We start from the raw sequence: 11304 nt of genomic DNA on the forward strand, positions 1-11304 counted from the left end.
AACTCTAACCCTAAACCTAACCACACGCCATTTGACATCCAACCACACCCCATTCTCCAGGCTGCAACTGGGGGTTATCCTCTGAGCTCGCCTTTTGTGGCCTGCTGTTGGTTCACAATGATTTAAACCCAGAAATACTCAGACAATCCGTTTTGATCCAGTTTTCCACAAGATCTGTCCTTTAGACATGTGAGCAACACGAAAAACAGGATTTTCACTGCAGTTGGTCTGTAAGTTTTATCAAATCAAATCAAATCAAAGATACTTAATTCAAGGTTCAAATCATCTCGTCCAAGGTGAGACATACAGACGTTTACATTTGACAAGTTTACAGAACGAACTGATACTTCGGCCCTGCAGCCAGTTTTACCGGCTGCCTTAAAATGCAGAAAAGATGACATGAGGATGGATGGGTGGGTGTTAGAAAAAAAGAAGTATCTCTACACTTCACCTAAAGTGGGAAGGATAAAGATGCAACAAAAAACCACACCTCTAAGCATAAGCACAAATTCAGACAATAGACAACACACAAAATGGGAGGGGGGGTGGGGTCTCCCAGAAAGCCAGTGAGGTCGCAGCCAGCCAAGCAGCAAGCCCATCCAACTTGCCGCTCGTGAGTGGAGGGAGGGGCGAGGTCTGGAGAAATCGGTGAAAGATAGGAGAGTGTGTCTGTAACAGTGTGTGTGAGTGTGTGCGTTCAGTGAGTCAGCCTGTGAACTTTCCCCAGTTCATCTGGGCCACCTGACGTAAACGCGGCCTTGAGAGCTGAGTTCAGTTTAAGTTCCACAGGCCTGAGAAAGGGAGGGGGGTGAGGAGGGGGACTGAGCGTCAGACAGCATTACATTCCAGGAGACGTGATAACCAGCCTGCCCAAGGCCAGTCAGGGAGCCAGATTCAGACAACAGCTTTTGTTTTGGGTCAAGCTAAGCTTTGTTTGGCTCAGCTTTGAGTCCTTAGTGGTCTCTGTCGGACTCCGAAACATTAGGGGTCAGTTTCCACCAAAACCGAGCAACCGCTTCTCCAAGATGTTTCCCACGACCAGCTCCAGTCGCGGTCCAGTGCTGTCATGCATAAGTTTTAGTGCTAGTTGCTCGATATAGTCGATCACAGATCTTCCAAAATTTGTGAGACAAAGAAATTCTTAAATGACAGAAACTTCTACCAGAAACAGGGATGTTGTTTTTATGGTTTCACTGTCTCATACGGCTGTTATGGCTTCATATCGCCCTCACTTCTTGATCTGAGGAGAAAAATCTCGGCTCAAACGTGATGGAAGAGAAAGTAGAACAGAATATCTTTATTCTCAAACCGTGACACCAAACTATGTGCTTTGAGAGGAAGCCTTGAGATGCACTGAAGCGACGCTCACACAAGGTGAAGGAAGACAAACCTGCCACGTCTGGATGTGTAATTAGTGTGTGTAGAGCAGAAACTGCAGACATGAGAGAAGCGTGTCTGAATTCATTGTGTGACGTCATCACTTTCCACCAGTTCTGATCCGAATCTCAGAAGTTCGTAAAAAGTGTGGTGAAACTGCAGGCATAAAACATTCAGAGGTTGTAGTTTTTATGGTGTTTAAACGTTGAGTGTGTTTCCACGTGAAAATGAGCCTATGAGTGTAAAATTTCACCAATATTTTGTGATTTCCATGAACATTCATGTGATTAATATCTGCCAAACATCAGAATCTCACAGTTTGCAGACATTTTCAGAACATTTGTGACAGAAATGAATGAAATTGTGATTTTAATAGTTAGTTTGAATGTTCACGGTTTCCTCGCCGCGTTGACCCATCGTCCCTTTGCCTCAGACTCCCTCCAGCTGACACAGCTGTTGTCGGGCACAGTCGGTCTTACTCTGCGTGTGTGTCAGTGTTCGTGTGTCTGCTCGGCATGCCAAAACACCTTTCTGTCACCGTTAGCTCTGCCGTTTGCCCCCATGTTTCTGTTTGCATCCGTCCCGCTGTCTGACCCTGTCTTCCCACCCCGTTCTCCCTTCTCCTTTTGCACCCGGCACTTCCCTTCTGTCTTCCCATCCCGGCGATCCTCCCTTCCTCACTTCCGAACTCGTCCTCCTCTCCACCTGTCCCGAAACCTCTCCCTGCCGACGTCCTTCTGTCTCCACATGAACCCGGCGGATGCAGCCTGCGGGGTGAACTGCCACAAGGCCTGCCGAAGCCGCCTGGCTGTGGAGTGCCGGAAGAGAACGAAGAGCATCAGCCACGAGACACCTCCAGCCCTCCAGGCCAGGTCCTACAGCTTCCCCCCGCCTGCTAACACGCCTCCCAGCCTGCAGAATTCCGGTAAGAAGCGTCCACGTTGGCTTTTCATGCAGTAGTAGAAGACCAGGCTACATTTTACAGTCAGTTTAGTCGCTGCAGAAGGAATGCGTGACCTACGATATGACCTGCGATATGACCTGCAATATTACCTGCAATGTGACCCACGATATGACCTGTGATGTGACCTGCGATATGACCTGCAATGTAACCTACGATATGACCTGCGATGTGACCTGCAATATTACCTGCAATGTGACCCACGATATGACCTGTGATGTGACCTGCGATATGACCTGCAATGTAACCTACGATATGACCTGCGATGTGACCTGCAATATTACCTGCAATGTGACCCACGATATGACCTGTGATGTGACCTGCGATATGACCTGCAATGTAACCTACGATATGACCTGCGATGTGACCTGCGATATGACCTGCAATGTAACCTACGATATGACCTGCGATGTGACCTGCGATATGACCTGCAATGTAACCTACGATATGACCTGTGATGTGACCATGTGACCTGCTACGTGGCCTGCGATGTGACCATGTGACCTGCTACGTGGCCTGCGATGTGACCTGCGATGTGACCTGCGACTTGATCTGCGATGTGACCTGCGATGTGACGTGCGACTTGATCTGCGATGTGACCTGCAATGTGACCTGCGATGTGGCCTGCGATGTGGCCTGTGAGGTGACCTGCGATGTGGCCTGCGATGTGACCTGTGAGGTGACCTGCGATGTGGCCTGCGATGTGACCTGTGATGTGGCCTGTGAGGTGACCTGCGATGTGGCCTGCGATGTGACCTGTGAGGTGACCTGTGATGTGGCCTGTGATGTGACCTGCGATATGACCTGTGATGTGACCTGCGATGTGATCTGTGAGGTGACCTGTGATGTGACCTGTGATGTGACCTGTGAGGTGACCTGTGATGTGGCCTGTGATGTGACCTGTGAGGTGACCTGCGATGTGACCTGCGATGTGACCTGCGATGTGACCTGTGATGTGACCTGTGATGTGACCTGTGATGTGGCCTGCGATGTGACCTGTGATGTGACCTGTGATGTGGCCTGCGATGTGACCTGTGATGTGGCCTGCGATGTGGCCTGCGATGTGACCTGTGATGTGGCCTGCGATGTGATCTGTGAGGTGACCTGTGATGTGACCTGTGATGTGACCTGTGAGGTGACCTGTGATGTGGCCTGTGATGTGACCTGTGAGGTGACCTGTGATGTGACCTGCGATGTGGCCTGTGATGTGACCTGTGATGTGGCCTGCGATGTGACCTGTGATGTGACCTGTGATGTGGCCTGCGATGTGACCTGTGATGTGACCTGTGATGTGACCTGTGATGTGACCTGTGAGGTGACCTGCGATGTGACCTGCGATGTGACCTGTGATGTGACCTGTGATGTGACCTGTGATGTGGCCTGCGATGTGACCTGTGATGTGACCTGTGATGTGGCCTGCGATGTGACCTGTGATGTGGCCTGCGATGTGGCCTGCGATGTGACCTGTGATGTGGCCTGCGATGTGATCTGTGAGGTGACCTGTGATGTGGCCTGTGATGTGACCTGTGAGGTGACCTGTGATGTGACCTGCGATGTGACCTGCGATGTGACCTGTGATGTGACCTGTGATGTGACCTGTGATGTGACCTGTGATGTGGCCTGCGATGTGACCTGTGATGTGACCTGTGATGTGGCCTGCGATGTGACCTGTGATGTGGCCTGCGATGTGGCCTGCGATGTGACCTGTGATGTGGCCTGTGATGTGGCCTGCGATGTGACCTGTGAGGTGACCTGTGATGTGACCTGTGATGTGACCTGTGAGGTGACCTGTGATGTGGCCTGCGATATGACCTGTGATGTGACCTGTGATGTGACCTGTGAGGTGACCTGTGATGTGGCCTGTGATGTGGCCTGTGATGTGACCTGTGAAGTGGCCTGCGATGTGACCTGTGATGTGACCTGCGATGTGACCTGCGATGTGACCTGAGATGTGACCTGTGAGGTGACCTGTGATGTGGCCTGTGATGTGGCCTGTGATGTGACCTGTGATGTGACCTGTGATGTGACCTGCGATGTGACCTGTGATGTGGCCTGTGATGTGGCCTGTGATGTGACCTGTGATGTGACCTGTGATGTGACCTGTGATGTGACCTGCGATGTGACCTGTGATGTGACCTGCGATGTGACCTGTGAGGTGACCTGTGATGTGGCCTGTGATGTGGCCTGTGATGTGACCTGTGATGTGACCTGTGAGGTGACCTGTGATGTGGCCTGTGATGTGACCTGCGATGTGACCTGCGATGTGACCTGAGATGTGACCTGTGATGTGACCTGTGATGTGGCCTGTGATGTGACCTGTGAGGTGACCTGTGATGTGGCCTGCGATGTGACCTGTGATGTGACCTGTGATGTGGCCTGCGATGTGACCTGTGATGTGGCCTGCGATGTGACCTGTGATGTGGCCTGTGATGTGGCCTGCGATGTGACCTGTGATGTGACCTGCGATGTGGCCTGCGATGTGACCTGTGATGTGACCTGTGGTGTGACCTGTGATGTGGCCTGTGATGTGACCTGTGAGGTGACCTGTGATGTGGCCTGCGATGTGACCTGTGATGTGGCCTGTGATGTGACCTGTGATGTGACCTGTGATGTGACCTGTGATGTGACCTGTGATGTGGCCTGCGATGTGACCTGTGATGTGACCTGTGATGTGACCTGTGATGTGGCCTGCGATGTGACCTGTGATGTGGCCTGTGATGTGGCCTGTGATGTGACCTGTGAGGTGACCTGTGATGTGGCCTGCGATGTGACCTGTGATGTGACCTGTGATGTGACCTGTGATGTGACCTGTGATGTGGCCTGCGATGTGACCTGTGATGTGACCTGTGATGTGACCTGTGATGTTGCCTGCGATGTGACCTGAGGTGTGACCTGTGATGTGGCCTGTGATGTGACCTGTGAGGTGACCTGTGATGTGACCTGTGATGTGACCTGTGATGTGGCCTGCGATGTGACCTGTGATGTGACCTGTGATGTGACCTGTGATGTGGCCTGCGATGTGACCTGTGATGTGGCCTGCGATGTGACCTGTGATGTGACCTGTGAGGTGACCTGTGATGTGACCTGTGATGTGACCTGTGAGGTGACCTGTGATGTGACCTGTGATGTGACCTGTGATGTGACCTGTGATGTGGCCTGCGATGTGACCTGTGATGTGACCTGTGATGTGGCCTGTGATGTGACCTGCGATGTGACCTGTGATGTGACCTGTGATGTGACCTGTGATGTGGCCTGTGAGGTGACCTGTGATGTGACCTGTGAGGTGACCTGTGATGTGGCCTGTGATGTGGCCTGCGATGTGACCTGTGATGTGGCCTGTGAGGTGACCTGCGATGTGGCCTGTGATGTGACCTGTGATGTGGCCTGTGATGTGACCTGTGATGTGACCTGTGATGTGACCTGTGATGTGGCCTGCGATGTGACCTGTGATGTGACCTGTGATGTGGCCTGTGATGTGACCTGTGAGGTGACCTGCGATGTGGCCTGTGAGGTGACCTGTGATGTGGCCTGTGAGGTGACCTGTGATGTGACCTGTGATGTGGCCTGTGATGTGGCCTGCGATGTGACCTGTGATGTGGCCTGCGATGTGACCTGTGATGTGACCTGTGATGTGACCTGCGATGTGACCTGTGATGTGGCCTGCGATGTGACCTGTGATGTGGCCTGTGATGTGACCTGTGATGTGGCCAGTGATGTGACCTGTGATGTGGCCAGTGATGTGGCCTGTGATGTGGCCTGTGATGTGGCCTGTGATGTGGCCTGTGATGTGGCCTGTGAGGTGACCTGCGATGTGACCTGTGATGTGACCTGTGATGTGACCTGTGATGTGGCCTGCGATGTGACCTGTGATGTGGCCAGTGATGTGACCTGTGATGTGGCCAGTGATGTGGCCTGTGATGTGGCCAGTGATGTGACCTGTGATGTGGCCAGTGATGTGGCCTGTGATGTGGCCTGTGATGTGGCCTGTGAGGTGACCTGCGATGTGACCTGTGATGTGACCTGTGATGTGACCTGTGATGTGGCCTGCGATGTGACCTGTGATGTGGCCTGTGATGTGGCCTGTGATGTGGCCTGCGATGTGACCTGTGATGTGGCCTGTGATGTGACCTGTGATGTGACCTGCGATGTGACCTGTGAGGTGACCTGCGATGTGGCCTGTGATGTGGCCTGTGATGTGGCCTGCGATGTGACCTGTGATGTGACCTGCGATGTGACCTGTGAGGTGACCTGCGATGTGGCCTGTGATGTGGCCTGTGATGTGGCCTGCGATGTGACCTGTGAGGTGACCTGCGATGTGGCCTGTGATGTGGCCTGTGATGTGGCCTGTGATGTGACCTGTGATGTGACCTGCGATGTGACCTGTGAGGTGACCTGCGATGTGGCCTGTGATGTGGCCTGTGATGTGGCCTGCGATGTGACCTGTGATGTGACCTGTGATGTGGCCTGCGATGTGACCTGTGATGTGGCCTGTGATGTGGCCTGTGATGTGGCCTGTGATGTGGCCTGTGATGTGACCTGTGATGTGACCTGTGATGTGGCCAGTGATGTGACCTGTGATGTGACCTGTGATGTGACCTGTGATGTGGCCAGTGATGTGACCTGTGATGTGGCCTGTGATGTGGCCAGTGATGTGACCTGTGATGTGGCCTGTGATGTGGCCAGTGATGTGACCTGTGATGTGGCCTGTGATGTGGCCAGTGATGTGACCTGTGATGTGGCCTGTGATGTGGCCTGTGATGTGACCTGTGATGTGACCTGTGATGTGGCCTGCGATGTGACCTGTGATGTGACCTGTGATGTGACCTGTGATGTGGCCTGCGATGTGACCTGTGATGTGACCTGTGATGTGACCTGTGATGTGGCCAGTGATGTGGCCTGCGATGTGGCCTGTGATGTGGCCTGCGATGTGGCCTGCGATGTGACCTGTGATGTGACCTGTGATGTGACCTGTGATGTGGCCAGTGATGTGACCTGTGATGTGGCCTGTGATGTGACCTGTGATGTGACCTGTGATGTGGCCTGTGATGTGGCCTGTGATGTGACCTGTGATGTGGCCTGTGATGTGGCCTGTGATGTGGCCTGCGATGTGACCTGTGATGTGGCCTGTGATGTGGCCTGCGATGTGACCTGTGATGTGGCCTGTGATGTGGCCAGTGATGTGACCTGTGATGTGACCTGTGATGTGACCTGTGATGTGGCCTGTGATGTGACCTGTGATGTGACCTGTGATGTGGCCTGTGATGTGGCCTGTGATGTGACCTGTGATGTGGCCTGTGATGTGACCTGTGATGTGACCTGTGATGTGGCCTGTGATGTGGCCTGTGATGTGACCTGTGATGTGACCTGCGATGTGACCTGTGAGGTGACCTGCGATGTGGCCTGTGATGTGGCCTGTGATGTGGCCTGCGATGTGACCTGTGATGTGACCTGTGATGTGACCTGTGATGTGGCCAGTGATGTGACCTGTGATGTGGCCTGTGATGTGGCCAGTGATGTGACCTGTGATGTGACCTGTGATGTGGCCTGTGATGTGGCCAGTGATGTGACCTGTGATGTGGCCTGTGATGTGACCTGTGATGTGACCTGCGATGTGACCTGTGATGTGACCTGTGATGTGACCTGCGATGTGACCTGTGATGTGACCTGTGATGTGACCTGTGATGTGGCCAGTGATGTGACCTGTGATGTGGCCTGTGATGTGGCCAGTGATGTGGCCTGTGATGTGGCCTGTGATGTGGCCTGTGATGTGGCCAGTGATGTGACCTGTGATGTGGCCTGTGATGTGACCTGTGAGGTGACCTGCGATGTGACCTGTGAGGTGACCTGCGATGTGGCCAGTGTTTTCCATCAGAGCTTGGTGAACGTGGTGCCTACTTGGTTTTCCCCCACAATGAGCAGGACAACCTGCGAGGCTCATTGTGAACTGCAGCCTTCACATGATGTTTACGAAGCTTTTCCATCTGATCGATCCCCAACTCTTCGTGCTCTCTGTTCTCGACAGTAATTGCTGAAGAGGATCTCGAGACGGTGGAGGAAGGAGTGTTTGACGTCCATTTATAACCAGGTGACAGAGTCTTCTTAATGACGTGACCTTTATGTTATTTATTGATTTCCACTTGAGTTAATAACATTGTGTTTAGCTCTGAAGTGCAGGAGGAAGACTTGTGGACTTTATTTGACTCTTGACTCGGGCTTTATTGAGTGAAGTTACTTGAGGAAATTGATCAGACTTTGAACGGTTCCTTGTGAAGCCCAGAGGATTTATCCAGCTTTTCGCCATATCCAGTACGCCACTGAAACTGGCTTTAATGGGCGAAATCAGCCTGTTTAATATTCATTGTGGGGTTAGGATGGTGTTGGGAGGAGTTTGGAGCCTGTAAGCTGTTAGAAATGCTCTTCGTGTTGTAAAGCTGTTCTGTCATGGAGCAACACTGACACATGTTAGAAAAGGGATTTCTCACCTCCATCGTCCTCCTTTAAAATATGAAAATAAAGATCAATACGTGTGCCGTCATAGCTGTAGGGGAAGTAGGTTGAGGTGTTTTTCTGGCCCTTTGAAAAACATCAGTGCAGCTTCGAGGCTGAATTCACAGCCTGCATATGAAGATGAGCTGCGAAGCTTCAATGAAAGAGCAGCTTTCTGTTTGATTCCAGTTGTTCTTAAAGGCCTCACAAGAGAAACCAATCAGTGTTAAGAGACAGAAAGGAAAAAGCAAGCGGAGATAAGAGGAAAAATTAAGCCTAATTTCCCTTTGGAGGAATGATTCTTCTTCTTTTGTCTTATGAGAATGAGCCTATTACTGAGGTGGGAGCTGCTGTTCTCTCAAACTGGCTAATTAAACACCACAAATGTAAAATAAATGACCAGAAACAACTATAAACGGATATGTGGCCTAAAGAATGTTTACAGGTTTTTAGTTTGGCTTCACTGAAGGTCTTAAACATATGAAAGATGATCTTTTTTCTGTATTAAGGTTTCTGTGTTACACAGTGATGCATTTTCATGTTCTTTACTTGCAGTTTTACCCCCAATACTAAATATGAGCGTCTCACATCCACACAGGAGCCGTGACTGAGGATGAAGAGGCCAGTGGCAGTCTTCATCTCTTTATTTTATTATCCCCCCCCACCTCATCCCTGCAGTCGGTGATCAACAGTCAACAAAGCGAGGATCCAGAAAGTTCCACGGCGTGTTGGAAAAGCCTGGACAGACGGGAGAGGATGCACAGAGGAAGCCTCCATGCTGCCACACAGTGGGCTCAGTCTGCAACAGCATCTCTGCGTCTCTGGGATGTGTCTGCATCTGGGATCCGGGTCCGCCAACAGTGTTTCTGCATCATCTTCCACCTAAAACAGGAAATAATCCACAAATCTGTATTTTGTCTGTGGAAAGTCTGTTTTTTCTGCAGTCATAAAAGAGGTGCTGTTATTGCCAAGAATGTAAAGCTGCCACCCAGACTAAGCTATGATCCTCTTTTTCCCGGTTTTTGCTCGTGGTTTAGCTTTGGAAACTTCCTGATGATTACCAGTGTAGATGTCCGGTGAAGTGCTGATCCGTGGTGACCCATGTGGACTACATACGTGGAGCAGTGATATATGTTTGGGTATGCGTAGTTATGTCGTCTCAGAATGCTGTGAATGTAGCTGAAACAGAGAAAGTCTGCTGCCAGATGAAGGAGCTTCTGTCCTGACAGCCGACTGAGGGATTCCTCTTGTTTTGTCTTCTACTGTCAGCCAAAGCGAGAAGAAGGGAAACCGCAGCCCAAGTCTAATGAGGCTTCTCGTTTGACAGCAGCTTATAAGAACATGTTCCTGAGACTCTGTTTCATGCCAGTTGTGTTTGGCTATTTTATTCCTGCATGCTGCCTGCAAACATCGGTGTCTTCTGGTTTTTATCAGCTGTGATGCAGCGCGGCGAGTTGCCATGTATGCTGCAGCAGCCGGCGTCTTTGTGCCTGTGGAGAGATGAATTCAGACGGCGAGCGACAGCTTGCTAACTGCTGCTTTGTCTTTGAATGAGACTCCTCAGATAACAGGTATTTAAAAGATGCAGGCCCTGCTCCTGTCTCCTTGCCTAACAAAGTGTGTTTCTTGTGTTCCAGAAATCGCTTCGTCCCGCTTCTTGTGAGTCATCAGTATCAGAACAGCAGGCGTCGTTCACATGTGTGTTGGTGTGACTAATCAGAGTAATAGTGGAAAAGGTGTTAGTGTCATATTCCGTCCTTTGCTGAGCTCTTGTGCTTGACCCCGCTGGCTTGAGGCGAACACTTCACTGGGAATCTGACAACACTCAGAGCTGTGATGTGGTTCTGCTGCACTGAAACACACGTTGAATAAATATTTTACCTAAAGTGTTTTGCCATCTGTGTCTCGTGTCTTATCAGACTGACCAACACGGGTTGTGTCATGTATGTAATAAACAACATGCATGTCGACCACTTTAGTATGTCAACCTGATCCAACTTCTTGTTTGCAAATATCTGACCAGCCAATCACACGGCAGCAACTCAGCACCTGTAGTCATGTCGACTTGATGGAGACGACTTGCTGAAGGTCAAACTGAGCATCAGAATCAGGAGATTTAAGCGTGTTGGTCTGAGTGTTTACTGGGATTTTCACACACAACCATCTCCAGGGTTTCCAGAGAAGGTCTGAAGAAGAGGAAACATCCAGCAGTTGTCTGGACCAGGAGGTCTGCTTGGTGTCAGAGGTCAGAGGAGACTGGTCAGACTGGTTGGAGATGATGGAAAGACAACAGGAAGTCCAGTCAGCACTGGTTCCAGCCAAGATCTGCAGAACATCATCTCTGAACACACAACCCGTCCAGCCTGGAAGCAGATGGTCTCCAGCAGCAGAAGACCACAGCGGGTTCCCTCCTGTCAGTAAGAACAGGAAACTGAGGCTACAATTCACACAGACTCACCAGAACTGGACAATAGAAGATG

General features: G+C 51.0%; 1 protein-coding gene across 2 annotated transcripts in view; it reads left to right on the forward strand.

The window, feature by feature from the left end:
- LOC306769372 (RAS guanyl-releasing protein 2-like) overlaps positions 1-10673 on the forward strand; it is a 95546-nt gene extending 84873 nt beyond the window's left edge. The window contains exons 15-18 of one of the 2 annotated variants that reach the window (XR_013771677.1): positions 2144-2302; positions 8361-8423; positions 9423-10395; positions 10462-10673. Coding sequence is in view for 1 of the 2 variants with exons in the window: in XM_079257957.1 (XP_079114083.1) it covers positions 2144-2302; positions 8361-8419 (218 nt within the window). In the remaining variant the exon portion in view is untranslated. Of the gene's footprint in view, positions 1-2143; positions 2303-8360; positions 8424-9422 lie in introns of both variants that reach the window. The other variant, XM_079257957.1, reaches the window with a different exon arrangement.
- Positions 10674-11304: the final 631 nt, after the last annotated feature.

This window comes from Telmatherina bonti (genome assembly GCF_933228915.1).
Source record: "Telmatherina bonti genome assembly, chromosome: 18".
In the NCBI taxonomy this organism is placed as follows: domain Eukaryota; kingdom Metazoa; phylum Chordata; class Actinopteri; order Atheriniformes; family Telmatherinidae; genus Telmatherina; species Telmatherina bonti.